The sequence below is a fragment of the Ambystoma mexicanum genome, chromosome 12 (genome assembly GCF_040938575.1).
Source record: "Ambystoma mexicanum isolate Mex_15411 chromosome 12, UKY_AmexF1_1, whole genome shotgun sequence".
In the NCBI taxonomy this organism is placed as follows: domain Eukaryota; kingdom Metazoa; phylum Chordata; class Amphibia; order Caudata; family Ambystomatidae; genus Ambystoma; species Ambystoma mexicanum.
Genome location: NC_090936.1, coordinates 896,170,748 through 896,186,746, shown reverse-complemented (window position 1 = coordinate 896,186,746; position 15,999 = coordinate 896,170,748). Strand labels below are relative to the sequence as shown.

Sequence of the window (15,999 nt, the reverse complement as noted above, 5' to 3'; positions counted from 1 at the left end):
GGCTCTACTCCCAATCAAATTCCAGGGAATCCTTCAAGCAGTGTCCAACAAGGACTCCAAAGCGAGATCCCTCCTACATAGGTAAAGATCCGCAGCTGATTGACCAACACCAAGCCAGTCTGGGGTCACTCCCGGCTGTTTTAACATGATGTACGTGATTATTTCGAATACGAACAGAACGAAGATGTTCTGTATTTAAAATAACACCCCACTTCTACATGGCCTTTCTACACCCTGCTCCCCGACCCCTTTACTTACCTTTTGGCGGCACACTTCGTTGAGTGCCGCAGAGTCCCTGCAGCTCCAGTTCCCTTCACTTCCGTGGGTGGGAACCGGTGCTGTGGGGTCCTTTTCTTCTTTTTTTCTTCTCCAAAACTGTATTGGATGCCTGGGACACCCCCACCACCCCTGATTCCATTATAGCAAACAAGGGTGCGGGGGACACCCCTGCAACCCCTGCTTCCCTAGCTTGTTAGAATGAAAACAAAATGTTCGCATTTTCGGCTGTATGTAATTTTGGTACAGCCGAAATCTGATAATTTCAACCATTCGGTTTTTCATATACAGTATTTTCATGTGATACCGTTTTAACAAGTGTCCTTTGCCTCATGATGTCATACCCGGGGTGCTTCATCTGCAGCAAGTGGGGAGGGGATAACACGTTTGGGAGACCTAGCAAAATCCAACATGGCTAGGCCTTCTGTGGACAAAAGCGGTCTCCTAGGCTACTAGCCGGTCAAGTGGCACAGCGAGAGATCGCTTGCTTTGAAATCTGTGCAGAGCTTGCTAACGCAGGTTCAAATCCCGGCAGGGCCAAACCAGCCTTTCATCCTTCCGAGGTCGATAAATGAGCACCACACACCGTGGGTAATAATAAGCAGCGCTCAAATACCTGAGGGTTCATAGCGCTATATAAATGCTAAATTATTATTACTCTAACTCGTCCCCCATCCTCTGCCTGCCTACACCAAAAGGAGTCAAGGAATCGGCACCCTGGTGACAGGTGGCCTTTGTAATTACAAGGTTCTCTTAAAGCTCTGGTTTTCAGCTAACCCGCCCCCAAGGAGAGTGTGTGTGCTCACAAAAAGCTTAAAAGCATTCGCAGGAAGATTGAAGAGTTTCCTGGGTGGATCCAACATTGTTGCCTTGCGGGAGACACCCAGACAAACTGAACACAAACCAGGCAAAGCCATAAATGAGTTATTGTACCAAGCTAATACTAACATGAAATCAATAGCTTGTGGATGTGTAACTATGGGATCACAGAAGCCACCATGTCAAACCAGGCAAGTTAATATATTTATTTATTAACTGCTACCAGGTAGTCTAGGAGCACACAATTATTATTTCGAATCAGAGGTGCTTACGGTTAACAAGTCACCCTCCTTTTGGATCGTTGGGTTCCAGCAACTGTTGAGGAATGTAAGGTCAACACATTTCGATACATGGGAATAGATATATATCATACAGTAGAAGCAGAGCATCGGCACAATACTGAGAAGGCTGTACGGAACATAGAAAATAGTATGAGATTTTGGGTGAAACTCCCTTTGGCGATGATGGGCAGAGGGGCAATGCTTAAAATGGTGGTCCTACCAAGACTATTACATTACTTTGTGAATATCCCATACTTGATATCCAGGCGATTCTTTGCTAAGCTGAGCAGTATATGCAGGGAATTCCTCTGGCAGGGGACAAGGAACAGGATGGCCCTTTGGAAACTGCAAAACTCATATGAGAAGGGAGGCATCAAACTACCAAATTATGAGATTATTATATAGCAAGCCAACTTCAGTATGTAGCTAAATGGCTTTCTGAGGAGCCGACCTCGGAGACCAGGTTGTTCCAAAAAGAATGTGCCCCATTCTTCCTTAAAGAGATGATGTGGTTACCTAAGGTGGACATGGAGGGGCGCTCGAAGATGATGGTACTTGGGTGGGAGATATGGCGAAGAGCTTGTAAAATGCTGGAGGACCCTTACCCATGCTCCTTGCAGGTGCCACTGGTAGCTTTGGCGGGGAAAGAAACACAACTAAGATTAACGATCAGAAGGCATTGGGAGTCTGTGGGGATAGCGACTTTGGGGACATATGGCAAGAAAGGATTATAAGGGATTTCGAGGGGTTGGTGGAAGAAACAGGGGTACATGGAGGACAGTATATTAAATATCATAGGGTGGTGCAGCGGATAAAAGAGACGTGGTCGGAAGACAAACTATCGAGTGAACCTGATACCGCCATAGACACAATAAACGACATAGCAGAGGGGGCCACGAAATATCTAGACTATATGAGCTGGTGATGACCAAAGTGGGAAGGGAAGTGGTACAACTTAGACAAGATTGGGACGAGGAAGTGGGGACCCCAATGAGTGATGAGATGTGGGAACATGCTCAACTTTATCACAAAAAAGTGTTGAGGAATGCCAGGCTAAAGCAGATACAGCTATATAATCACCCATAAGGCATATATGACGCCACAAAGGATAGCTAAATTTAAAACTGCAGGGCGACAAGCATGCCCCAAATGTAATGAAGAAAATGCTGGAATGGTACACATGTTCTGGTCATGCCCAGAAATAGAACGCTTTTGGGGTGAAGTAGTACACAGGGTGGAAGATAAAGGGATCAAAGTAAAGATAGATACAGCATGGGCTTGCCTACTGGGAGGGTTCCCTAGACCACGCAAGCTGAAGCATGTGAGCAAATTGAAAGACCTGGTGTATGCACTAGCTAAGAGAAAAATTGCAATGAGATTGAAAGCATGTCACAGACCAAGAATAGAAATGTGGTGGAAGGAGAGGCGAAAACGACAGTATGGCAGGAAGCGAGTAATGGGAAGGATCTACAAAAACGGGCAGAGGCGGAAACGACAGTATGGCAGGAAGCGAGTAATGTTGGGGGGGGGCGGAGGAGGAAGCTGGAACCTTTATGGCCTGGAAAAAACTAATTGCAGAATCATTTGGGCCCACAAATGGTGGAGCTAGTGACCAGGACCCACCTGGACTAATCGATACAGAAACCCTACTACATGATGAAGAAACGGAACAGGAAGGAAAGTAGGCTTGAGGGGAGGGTGGGAAGAGGTGAAACACAGTGGACAAGACAGAGTGATGTGTATTAATATTGTCATGAACGCTGTAAGTTTGGTTTTTATTGGTTGTGGACATAAAATCAATAAAAATGTTTTTTTTTTTTAAACTGTGTTGAGGAATGTACATGTGACCTTTGCACTTGCACTGTTGCCACTGCCAGGCAGCTGCCGTAGAATGCCAGTGGATAACCACAGCATAGAACATTGGGACACTATCGTTTTTGGCATCGAGCACGAATGAAAGCACACTTTTAGAGGCAGAATAATCTGCATCATTTTAACATTAAAATGTTTTAAAATGCTCAGGTTTCTACACGCTCGTTGATGCCTTTCGGTCACAAACAAAGGTATCTTCAGGTTATTTGCTATAGTTAACTCCCAAGTGTGCAAAATGTGCTGCTGCTTGCATTTCCCCTTGTAATGTGGGAAACAGGTTAGTATTTACTTCATTGGCAAGGATTCTCTTTCAATATTTTTTTGTTCACAGTCTTAAACTCCTAATTCAGAAGCTTCAGTTTATCTGGCATGCAACTATTAAACATTCAAAAACTAAATAGATTCCACCTGCATGTTCATGTTAATTAGTTTGCCATCTCTGGTCTAAATAAAATACCTAAATAGGTCAAAATAAAATATTTAAATAAAAAATCTTTATTCTAGTTACAAAGAATTCCATATGCACCTCCATTTGCATGATGCTTCTTTTTAAAGGACACTGTGTTGACCATGTCCCATTCCGCTTCATAACTATTCTGATGTTCTGTGCTATGAATGGCTCGCTCTTTAGACGTCTGCATCCACTCCACAACTGAACTCGAATCCTAGTAAAGAGAAAATACAATAATATTCATAAAAAACGTCAGGAAAGAATGTGCTAAACTTGTAAGAGAGTAACAATTCTGTTTAAAAAACATACAGTATGTAGTAGTTTCTTAAACTTATTTAACATGGTGTGAACAAATCATATTGTCTGTTCCAACATCAAGGGGCTCTGGAGATGGCAATGAATCAAATTTTAGATAGACATGGTGTAAGGGGGATTCCCCAGAGCACATGTCCTGCAGGCTCACTAAATTCTTGGACCCAGAGGAGGAGCAGTTGATAGTTTGACTTCTTAGAGACGTCAGAGATGTGAGGAGAGAAGGAGAGTGTGGAGTCAAAAATGACCCTGAGGTTCTTAGCCTCACCAGTGGGAGCAGGAAGAGGGCCAAGGGAGGCCGACCAGAGAGTGGCAGGAAAGGAGGGTGTGGAGAACTGAGAGAGCATCTAATGTTTTATTCTTGAATAGTGGCTCGCTATGAGACATTTTTACCACTGCTAATAGTACTGGGTGGAAAGACTTGGGGCCTCACTCCAAGTCGACCGGTCCAGTAAAAAAGTTCTGGTATTCATGGATACCAGCACTTTACTGGACCAGTCGACTATGGGTTTGCCGGTGGGGCACCTGGGTTACCTCCAGCTAAAACTTACCGGCTTAAAAATACATTACCGGTACTGCAGGTGCCAGTAATCCTGGCAAATCCCCTCATGGAGTTTTATGGGACTCCATGAATGGGGATTTACACCGTCACTCCAGCACCCGTAATCCGGTTGCAATGCCGCCGAACCGGGTGTCGGAAATGGTAACATTTGCCAGTGTCCTGGCGTTGGAGCCGCCAGGATACCGGCAATGTTAGAATGGGGCCCTTGGTCTCTTTCCCTCAGAGACACTCTAACAAGCTTTCCATAGAGAGACACCCTCTTGGTACCGGAGCTCTTATGGATCCTTTCTGTACTGTGCAAGTGCTTTGACTTTTAGCATCACAGGTGAAACAGTACCTTGCAAGGAAATCCGTCCTCTAACAAAGGAATTCACACCCTTCCAAGAGTGTGATTAGTTTACTGGGAGTGAAGAGGGACGCGGAAAGTAGAGATAGCATTAGCAATAGAACCTCTGCATGAAGAAGGGATGTTAGGGCACTTCCAATGAGTAGAGCTGAGGCATTTCACACAGCCGACACAGAACCTCTGATAGGCGAGCAAGTCACCACTACATGCTCACCAGCTGGGGAATACTTACTACATAAAATGCCTTGTCTTTTCCCTCTTTGCCCCTAACAAGACCACACACGCAAAACACACTTTTCCTTTCTGATCCACAGCCTGAAGCTTCTGCTCAGTCAATCGGCAGAAACAACAAAAATGACAAGAAGACAGAGGAACTACAATGAGTAACAGAGCAGGAAGAAAGAAGAGGCACATAAGAAACCAACTAAGTGGACAACATTGTTATAATGCATGCTGAGGACTACTTCCAAAAGGGCCAGAGGAAAGGCACCTTTCCACCATGCAGATCGGGAAGGCAGGGATCGGGTAACTGAAAGTAACAATCTGAGTACATTAGGCCTCTTTCCAAGTTAGGGGTTGTTACGATAGTACATTCACAGAAATACTGCCAAACTCAGTTACTGTTACCGCCAGATCACTAGTGTCACTAAGAACGTTTTGTGGAGTCCACAGTATTGCACTGGAGAATTTTCAGATTTAGATTGGTGGAAATGTCACCATTGGTGAATCTGCATAAGGAAGGGGGGGTTCTAGAAGTGTCTCTCAGTCGGCCTATATCCTGGGTTTGAGTCTCAACCAGATTCTTTAGCTCACCATCCCTTTCACAGAAGAAAAATGTCCACTACCTATCATTCTTTGTCCTGCCAAAGGGCATTGGTGAATCTATCACTTATTTCCAAACCTGTGATTTGGCAGTGCTGTAAAGTGACAAAGTGGTAGAAAAGTAATTACTTTCATTTTACCACACTTTTCTGCACTGCAAACTTGTATTGAGGCCCACTGACTTGATCCTTCCGCATTTCGTTACAGCAGAGATAGAGGGGACGACCAAAAGAGAATAGCCTATAAGATCTGGCAATCAGAATCTTCCTTCGTAGCCTTAGCTGTCAAAGCTCCATGTACTTCAATCAGAAATTACCAGGATATAAATTCTGTGAAACCTTCATAGACACCAGACCAGACAGCTAGAATCTCTGCTTGGGTAACGTGATCAGAAGTATTTTTGTAACCTACCTTTCCAGCACAGGGGATGTTGTTTGCATCAAAATTATCTTCTAATGGTCTCCATTCAACTATTACATCTGCATCCTGCAAAACAGAAAGACAAGAATTCAACAATTGCTTTGCTTACTATGCACAATTCTAACTGAAGGGACAAATGACACATTTTCTTGTGAAGGGTACTGTCTGCAATACATTTAATGACATGCAACTCATCAGGTTACACAATAAGTAGAAGTGGAACACTCTGACTGAGGACAAACGAAACATTATATATAGGTAAGTGTATGGTTTCTGCAATAACACAGCCAATGGTATAGCAATACAATAATACAATATAATGATTACCAGCCCAACTTAAAAGGCAATAGTTTATATAAATAAATATGATCATATTTACTTATGCATTTCTTAGAACAATTCAAGTTTGTTCGACACACACCTTACTCACAACTCTCTCAAAGTAATTGGATTGAAACAAGGGTAAGGAGCAAGCATGTCCCAATGATATCCATGGGTGAAGGAATGCATCATATAATTACATCCAGTCCAGGAGGAATCCTGCTTTATATAGTGCATGTGCATGGTCACACTCGTAGGGGCTACAATTACCACATTAACTATAGGAATTATGCACAAATATTTTCAAAAAACAAATTCTTTAAACTTTACGTGCAACTGGTCCAAGAATTATGGTGGTCTCACGAAGTTGGGAAAATAACCAGTCACACAAACATAACAGGATGTACAATCTTAAGTACATGTTAGTAGATTTATTGTTGCAAGTAATATGACATCCATTCTACTCTGTTGCGTATATGATATACATTTCCAGTTCCTTTAACAATTATGTGCTATTCTTTCTTGTTTTTGTATTTTGTCTGTTTCTATGTTCTCCCACGTCTTGTCGTGCATTATAGTTATGGAATAACAGAAAGTGAATCACATGCATTGAACCGGTTAGTATTCATCCAGCATGCTAAATAGTGCACAAGGAACTAATGTGTGTAATGGCATAGTGAATTAAGGACACACGACTTGTGGTCGAAACACGTGTCAGCTTGTAGGTAACAGTTTGTAGGTTAAGTAAGCAAGAAGGGTGTTTTCGTGACCTTATGTAATGATTTGCTGTTAAATTGAAATTCATGTCGTAGTTCATTTTCTGTAATGGTTTTGTTTAATAGATGATGCATATTCGATACAGATGTTTTGAACCAACCTATAGAGTACTATTAATTTCTAATGACAACTTTTTCGCTAATTTACTGGTTAGGTGCAGTGTCACAGTGACCTTTTGTAAATTCGATATTTTGATTAGGGTCTGGGTTACAGCTCTATGCTATTGAGACCGCGGCCCACCACATTTGCACTTTAACCAATTACAGATATTTTGGATGGGAAATGTGCCCTGAGATTGGGTACTTTCCCCCCCAAGTTTCTCCCAAGAGAATGATTCCGGGATCCCTGGGTATGGCTAGGACAGTAATTTCCCTAATGTGCTTAATCACCTCCCTCCAATATGCCTCCGCCTTCGGGCAGGTCCATACCATATGAATTAGGGAGCCAGGGGTGGGGCAGCCACGCCAGCAGCGGTCAGGGATATTCGGGTTGGCTCTATTGAGCTGGACTGGGGTCACAATGTATCTATAGCATAGCTTGTAGCCTCCCTCCCTATTTGTAATGCATTGTGAGCTCTTGTGCAATCTGGTCCAGATTTTTGCCCATTCTTCCACCTCTATTTCCTGGCCCAGATCCTTCTCCCATTCAAGCATATACCTTTCTTTTTTCGTGGGGTCAACCCTATCCAGAAGACGGTACAGAGTACAGATTTTGCCTCTTTTTGTTGGCAGTTTGAGGGCGATTTCCAGAGCTGTCAGCTCTCTGGCACATCTCTCCCGAACCGCTCTGTGAGACAGCCAGTGCCCTATTTGGGTATAGTGGAATCTCTCCCGCTCATCTACCCTACATTTTTCTTTGCATCTTTCGAATGTGATGGGAGAACCCCCTCCTCCAGAAAGTCGCCCATTTTAAGTAGCCCGCCCTCCCTCCCTCAAAGACTGAAAGCTGCTAGGGTTGCAACCCGGCGAAAAATCTGGGCTATTCCAGACAGGAGTTAGGGGGCCCAGAGTGCCCCGGGTATCCCATTTCCTAGCTGCTGCCTTCCAGCATCGGACAATTGTGGTTGTGGCGGATGGGGGTCCTTTATTTGTTTGCGCTTTCATTTCTGGCAGATGTGGGAGATCCGAGGGCTTGCCCGGGCACCAGGCTTCTTCGATCTGCGTCAATTTCGGCGCATCAGCCTCTTGCACCCAAGAGAATGCGTGCGATAGCTGGGCCACCAGGGTATATCTAGCTATATCTGGTACTCCCAGCCCTCCCTGAGACTTACCCCGGATCATTATTCGCTTGCTGATGTGAGGCTTTCCCCCCTCCCAAACAAATTCTTGGAAATTCTTTTGCATATCTACTAGTACTGGGCCCGGGATGCGGGTCGGTAATGCTGTACAGAAATATAACCACCTGGGGATCAGATTCATTTTTATGGCAGTAATCCGCCCGAACTAGGACATTTCTTGGGAAGACCAGCTCTTTAAATCTTTTTTTAAATCTTTAATAAATTGTGGGAAGTTAGCTGCATATAGGTGGGACGGGTCTTTAGTAATATATATCCCTAGGTATTCGAGTGCGTCTTTTGCCCATGCAATTGGCATTAGAGGACTAAGGGCGATTCTTTCCTGATTAGAAATATTAATCACCAGGGCAGACGATTTATCTAGGTTAATTTTGAACCCTGATAGAGCCCCAAACTCATTAATCTCCTCCCATAAGGCCTCAAGGGATGATGCCAGATTTGACGCTGTTATTAATACGTCATCCGCATATAATGCTATTTTATATTTGCGGTTTCCCACCGTGATCCCCCTAATTCTTATATTCTGTCTGATTTTGGCTGCAAAAGGCTCCATGGATAAAGCGAAAATTAAGGGAGAAAGTGGGTACCCCTGTCTAGTGCCCTGTGATATATCTATTGCTTCGCATCTAATGCCATTGACCCTTAGTTGTGTCGTGGGAGTTTGGTAATTGGCCATAACCCATGTGATAAAGTTTGGACCAAATCCGAGATGTTCTAAAATTGCCCGAAGGTACCCCCCGTCCACCAGATCAAAGGCTTTATGAGCATCTAATGATATCACTGCCATACTATCCTTGGACCTAGGGGCACTTTCGATAATATCTAATTTTCTTCGAATATTATCGTGGGTCCCCCTCCCTGGTATAAACCCTGTCTGGTCGCTGTCGACCAAGCTTGGAAGGACCGCTCCCAGCCTACCCACTAGCACTTTAGCGAAGATCTTACCATTTTTGTTAATGAGCGTAATCGGAGGATATGAGGTGGTCAGTTCAGGTGCTTTCCCGGGTTTGTGTAGAAGAACTGTCAACGACTCCGCCATTGAGCCGGTGACAGATCCCGATAACAGAAAGGAATTGAACAGAGATACCAACTGGGGATCTAGGATTCTGGAGTATGTTTTATAAAAGGTTGCGGATAATCCATCTGGGCCAGGAGCCGTGGATTTAAGGGATTTGATGGCTTCAATTATTTCCTCCGCCGAGATGGGTGATTCAAGGTGCTCCAGCTGAGTCGTGTTCTGTCTGGGTATTGATTGCAAATACGCTGGCAGGTTGTCTAATACTGTTGGTGTCCCTTTCATGATGTCTCGACAGTTCCTCGATTTTGTCCGTTTCCGCGTAGAGGATTTTCCCATCCGCACTGGCTATTTTTAGGATGTTATTTCTGCTGCAATTTTTTTTCAGTTTTTGCACTAGCACTTTGTTCATTTTGTTCCCTTTCATGTAATAAAACTGTTTCGTAAAAGCTAGGGATTTGGCAGTCCGATCAGTGCAATGCATTTCCAGCGCTGCTTTGGCCTTTCTCAGCTCTCCTCCTACTTTTCTGGAGTTTCGCTGCTTCAGTTCGGCCTCTAATTGGTTCACTCTTTCCTCCAGTTTGGCTGCAGCTATGTTCGAGACTCTACGCTGTTCAGCCCCTGCACTGATCAGGGAGCCTCTGACAACTGCTTTCATCGCATCCCAGACGATGTTGATAGGCAAAGTCTCCTTGGTATTTTCCTTAAAATAGTTGGATAATGTGTTCTCGACTTCCATTTTGATACATTCATCTAATAAAAGAGAATCATTCAACCTCCAATGCTTCTGAATTGGGCGGTATTGCCCTGATATTGCCAGATTTGCAGTTACTGGGGCGTGATCCGAGATCATACAGGTGTGGATTGTCGTTTTGTTTAAGCATGGGTAGAGGACCCCTGACAACAATATGAGGTTGATTCTCGAGAAGCCTTTATGAACCCAGGAATAATGGGTATAATCTCTTGAGGTCCTATTGAAAAGCCTCAGGTGTCTACAGATTCAGTTTCCCTGAGAAGCTTGGCTAGTGATAGTGCTTGTACAAAGTCCGAGTTAGTGGGTGGCAGAGTTTTATCCACTTGGGGGTTTGGTATGGAGTTGAAGTCCCAGCCCATGATTAGGTGACCTTCTTGAAATGCTACGATAGTTGGGATAAGGTCTGTGATAAAATTGGCTTGGGCCGTGTTGGACCATAGATTGAGGCGATGGTGATGGGCAGCTCTTCAAATAGTCCCTTGAGTAGAAGGAAGCACCCATCTGGATCTCTTTTTATTGTGATTTTTGATAGAGGGATCCTGTCACTCAGATGTATAGCCACTCCTCTTTTCTTCTGGCCGGAAGTGGCAAAGTACGCTTTTATGTACCTATTAAATCTTATTCGATATTCGTCTTCTTGCAGTAAATGAGTTTCCTGGGGGAATACAATGTCTCCAGATAATTGCCCGAGCCTATGTTCGACTGATTTCCGCTTCCTTGTCGAATTGAGACCTTGGACATACCACGATAGGATCACTATTTCGCTTGTTTTAGCCATTACCTCCTATTCCTGCTTTAACTAAGTTTGGACCCATACCCGCTGGTTGATTCTGAACTTCCCAGTCCAAGGTTACCTCGTTACGTTGGTGATATTTAATTGGTTTTGTTGTTGATACGTGATGTGATGTTGAATACTGGGCGGAGCAAATGTGGGTCCAAGACCCAGGACATATGCTTGTCGTCTTTCGACGATCCCTTCCCCGCCCCCCAACCCCCTTAACATGAACAAGTAGGAAAAACGACATCCTACTGCCTTGATGCTGATCTCGGAGCCGATCTGTGGACCCGGTCCAATTCCAGAGGAGCTTCATCCGGCAGGGTTCTAATGAACCTAAGCAGCTCTGAGACATAACTTCGTAGCTCCGCGTCTGGTATAGATGATGGAATTCCCCAAAGGCAAATGTTATTTCTCCGTGACTGATTCTCTGCATCCTCTTGTTTGGCCTCTAGGAGGTCGCATCTTGCTTCTAGAGCTTTGATTCGGTCTCTGCCGAGATCGTCTTCAAATCGTTGATCGCATACCTCTGATTTGAGTTCCGCTGTCCACCTTTCAACCTCCACTACTCTTTTGTCCAAGGAGTTTATTTTTTTTCGTTACTTCTTCTGTACTTTTTTGAATTTCTTTCGTCAGCGCTGTGAGCAGCTCTTGCAGATCAGCTTTAGTCACCATTTGTAGTGGGATATGGGCCGTTTCTGAGGTAGTCGAAGCGGTACCACTGGAAAGGCCCTCCGTCGCTTCCCCCTTTTCAGACCGCTCGGTGGAGGAACCGGCCATTAAAGCCATAATGTCCGTTTGCTTGGGTGTCTTTCTGCTCCTAGACATTTCCTATTTCTGACTGCTTCCCGCTTTTCACCTTTAAGTTTGGATTTTCATGTCCGGCTTGGCGGGTGATGCCGAGAACAGATGTACCTGCAAAGTCCAGGTGGTGGGTGGCGAGGGGGGGAGCCGGGTAGTATAGTCTGAGCCCCCTTGGGGAAGTCTGTGAAATGCTGCTAGCTGAGGGTGCTGATTATTAAAGTCCCTGATGTGAACACACAGGAAAGAGTCACTGGTTTGGGGCCCCTAGGTGTGGGAGCATAAGTGTCTGATGATTGGGAGCCCCGTTAGATTCAGTTAAGAGAAGCGAAACCCACTCCTCACCCTGTGGCAGTAGGACTGCGGTGTCTGCGCGGCCGCTTCTCTGATGGCCAGGAGCGATCCGGAGATGCCGACCCTGTCTTGACTCCCGATCGGTGGCGGTCGGCTGGGTGTGTTGTACGCCTCTGGTGCCTCAGAAGCGCTGATATTTACATATGCGGGCCAGCCCCCCCCCCATTATTTGCTCCTGAGAGAGCACGGCAGCGCTGACTCTCGGCTCGGGAGCCCTACCGCCTCTATGGCCGGCCTCTCAGATTCAGGTCCACCACACGCTGCAGCAAAACCGCCCGCCCGGGCCCCTGGCCGCCCAGCCAGGTGCGAGTGGAGCCCTAGACGGGCGTGCTGTACGCGGCTAGAACACAGTCCACAGAACTCTGCCTCAGCAACAGAGGGGTGTTGAGTGGCATTGGAGCTGGGATGGATGATGTGCTTTGGAGCCTCCTCACAGCCGCGCCACCACCGAGCGCTATCCGTCGGGGGTTCCCCCAACGCTCCGGCGCCAGACTCCTCTGGGTCTCCCCAACGACGTAATCCTGGGCAATGTGTGATCTTTCCAGGACCTGCTTTTGATCTTCAGGCCAACAGCTCATTTCTTTAAGGCAGTGCGAGATGACGCGCTCAGCTCACTCGGCGGCTTTTGTTGGTTGTTTCCATACGCCAGCACCTCCCCCTCATCGCATCTTCATGTAGGCTGGGGACCCGGCCGCCATTTTGCCGCTGGACGGTCTCTGGACCCAAAAATGGCCTCGAACTCGGGTATTCGGAACCCAGCCCGGGTCCAACTCGCTAGTTAACTGCAGCGAGGCTTCTGCCGCGCTGTGTCTCATTTGCGGCGGAAATCGGGGGCTGGAAACGGCGTTATTACATACGGCGCTATGGGCCAGGCAGGAGCTCCTAAGAAGACATGCTGCTCGTGACAGGTCCGAGCCACGCCCCCGGATGATGCCATTTTAATATCCTTGACCATAGCATGACTCAGAAGACAGGTGAATGCTTTTAACAAGTTATACAATAAATAAGGGCTTTAAAATCAACAAATATAAAACCAAGACTATTTTCATATAGTCTCCAGGCAAAAAGGACCCCAATAGAAATATAGAGCTCGACGGTATCCAGATAGAGCAAGGGACATATTACAATTGAATTGTGAAGAATCCGATGGATCCCTTACTGAACCCCTACCTAAAATCTACTCCCAGGTGGCCAGGGGAAGGCAGACGGTTCCTGATTCCAACCCTGGGGGTTGTGTACTGCAGGAGAATCATCTAGGGGGAGACAGGGCCCATGGTAGTGAGACGATCCCATGGGATGAGACACTGTATTTTTCCTCTGACAGGAAGATTTTTCCCAATGTATTTTTCCCAATGTACCGAAAGAGGTTATGGCCTATTGCCATTTTACTATCTCTCAACCTCATATAAAATCTAAGGTTGTGAACTTTAAGGTTATACAATCAAAGCACACTATACCAAAAGAAAATTCCATTTGGCATCCCAAACTAAACACGCTCCTCAATCCTAAGGGTGCAATGCAAATGATTATGGAGATGTTGTCTTCTCTAAACCAGCTTCCTCTGGAAAAGCTAAATTGCACAAACCCTTTGTTAAAAACCTTAAGGTAATTAAATCTACCATTACAAGTAATTCAGAAGCAGAAAAACCTAGCTTTGTTGAAAAGGACTACATTTCCCAGAATCCCAGAGGTACTGAGACGAGGAAGAGGGTTGAAGGGGCATGTAGATGTAGTCAAGCAATTATGCCCAGTAGCCCTTATTAGTCAGGCAATTAAGGCTAACAGCCTGCACCTAAAGCTTATTGCCAAACCTGTGAGGCATAATAGGCCCCAGCAGGAAAGCAGGAGTAGAAGGAGCTGGAACGAGAGTTGGAAGGCTGGCAGTAGTAGTAGCAGCAGAGGAGAAGCACGAGGCTGGCAAGTCATGAGGAAGTGGGAGCACAGAAGGGACGCCAGAACCAGTATATTTCACCTGCAAGTTCTGAGAGGGTCGTGTTCTCCCAAAACCTGAATTGCAGAGGCTGTGCAGCGGCAGATGTGTTGGATGCTGAGTTTTCCCCATGTGAGCCGAGTTGCTGTGATTGCAGAGCCGAGACTGTGCAAGAGACCAAGGCCAGAAGCAGAAGGCAAGCTGAGGGTCTCAGGAGGAAAAGGAACTCCCAATTGAAGTGACCAGACCGAAGACACGTGTTGGGGAAGGGTTTGGGGATCCAAAGTGACCCAGAAGTAGTAGCAGTGCTCAAGGAAGTTAGGGAGGCAGAGCAACCCGCAATTGAGGTGTCCCTGAAGCCTGAGAGTGAAGCATGGCATTCAGGTACACATTGTAAGCCTTGCAGGTAACTGTAGCCAGCTCCTTAGTAACTCGCATACTGTTTAAAGGGAGTAAAAGTTGTTCGACATATTTGAGGTTTGGTTTACAATGGAATTGTAGCACTTGCACTCATTCCAAAAGCTTTAACACTTGTGTGAGAAGCACAAGGCAATTAAAACCATTGTTGAACTATTTTCTGACTGACTGAGTGGTTGTGTATCCTTAATTCAAAGGAAGTAACGCTTGCTAGACCATTCCCGAATACCTAACATTGACGTTATACCAATTACAAGTAACCCAGAGTGGAAACTACAACAAAGGAAGGTCGTGTGTCCCCAATTGTGTTTCCCAAAAGAAGTCGGAGTTACATCCTTTAACATTGCACAGTGGGAGGAATCTGAGGGCGTCCTCAATGCTTTCCTAAATATATCCTCCTCCCAGGTGGCCATGGAAAGGCCGTCGCTTTCAGATCCTGACCTTGAGGTTTGATATGCGAGGAAGGATCACCTGGGTGAAGGAGACTTGGGGAGTGGGGTTAAGGAACCCTTGGGTGAAACACAGTATTGTAAGGAAGGCATGGTATCAAGACTAGACAGACAAGTGATTACAGTTCAAGTGTGTTTATTAAACTGTAGAGGTAGGTTGGAAAAACGCCTAATCTAAACCTAAATCTAAGATGGGAGCAAGTTACGACCATCAAATAATAGTAAGGCAGTCCGAGTGGCGTCATGTCAAATAAAAGGGCCTATGCTAAGAAAAACCTATTGCCAATCCTTAAGCTAAATACAAAAACAAAACAAAAAAAAGAGTGCGGGTATGGATTCACAGGAAATAAAGAAGTGTTTACAAATGATAAGTCAGGACGTGTTAGCCAGAGTTCTCCCTTCCCCACGTTTTGAGCACGGGGCAAGGATGGACTCTTGGGCACAGCACACCCTCTAGTTTTCCCAGTACGAGGCAGCAGGTCCGATTGACGTATCAGGACCTTCAGTGTTAAGTCTCTTTTCTACATAAAGTTTCTCGTCCAAGGATTTGATGGTTTCCAAAAAAATAACAAACAAAAGAAGTTCTGTTCCAAATGTATGTTGGGTAATGGTTTCACCCCTCGGTCCGCCTCTTCCGGATGCAGACCCCTCAAACAGTTCTGATCAATATCAGGATCTTCGGAGGTTGTCTCTCCTGCTTCTGAGGATCTGATAGATTCAAATAATAAACAAAATGTTCTTTCAGATTGCACATGAGGTGATGATTCTGCAGCTGTGGCTCCCCCTCTGACGGGTGCAGATTACCCTTGAATATCAGCCTCCCTCCTTAGGGTTCAGTCTGGCTCTCATTCGCAGGCTTTCCTCTCTGCTTTCACAGTTCTATTCCACATGTACGTTGGGTGGTGACTTCACCTCTGGGTCCCCCTCTTCCGGGCAATGACCCCTCACGAA

The 15,999-nt window shown here is 45.5% G+C and overlaps 1 protein-coding gene across 3 annotated transcripts in view; it reads right to left on the bottom strand.

Moving 5' to 3' along the window:
- The window catches only part of TBC1D15 (TBC1 domain family member 15), a 1,818,951-nt gene that overhangs the window by 1,425,871 nt on the left and 377,081 nt on the right, over positions 1–15,999 (bottom strand). For all 3 annotated transcript variants that reach the window (XM_069629387.1, XM_069629388.1, XM_069629389.1), the window contains exons 3-4: positions 6,153–6,227; positions 3,775–3,913 (exon numbers count right to left, since the gene is read on the bottom strand). In XM_069629387.1, coding sequence (XP_069485488.1) covers positions 3,775–3,913; positions 6,153–6,227 — 214 coding nt within the window. The remainder of the gene's footprint in view (positions 1–3,774; positions 3,914–6,152; positions 6,228–15,999) is intronic.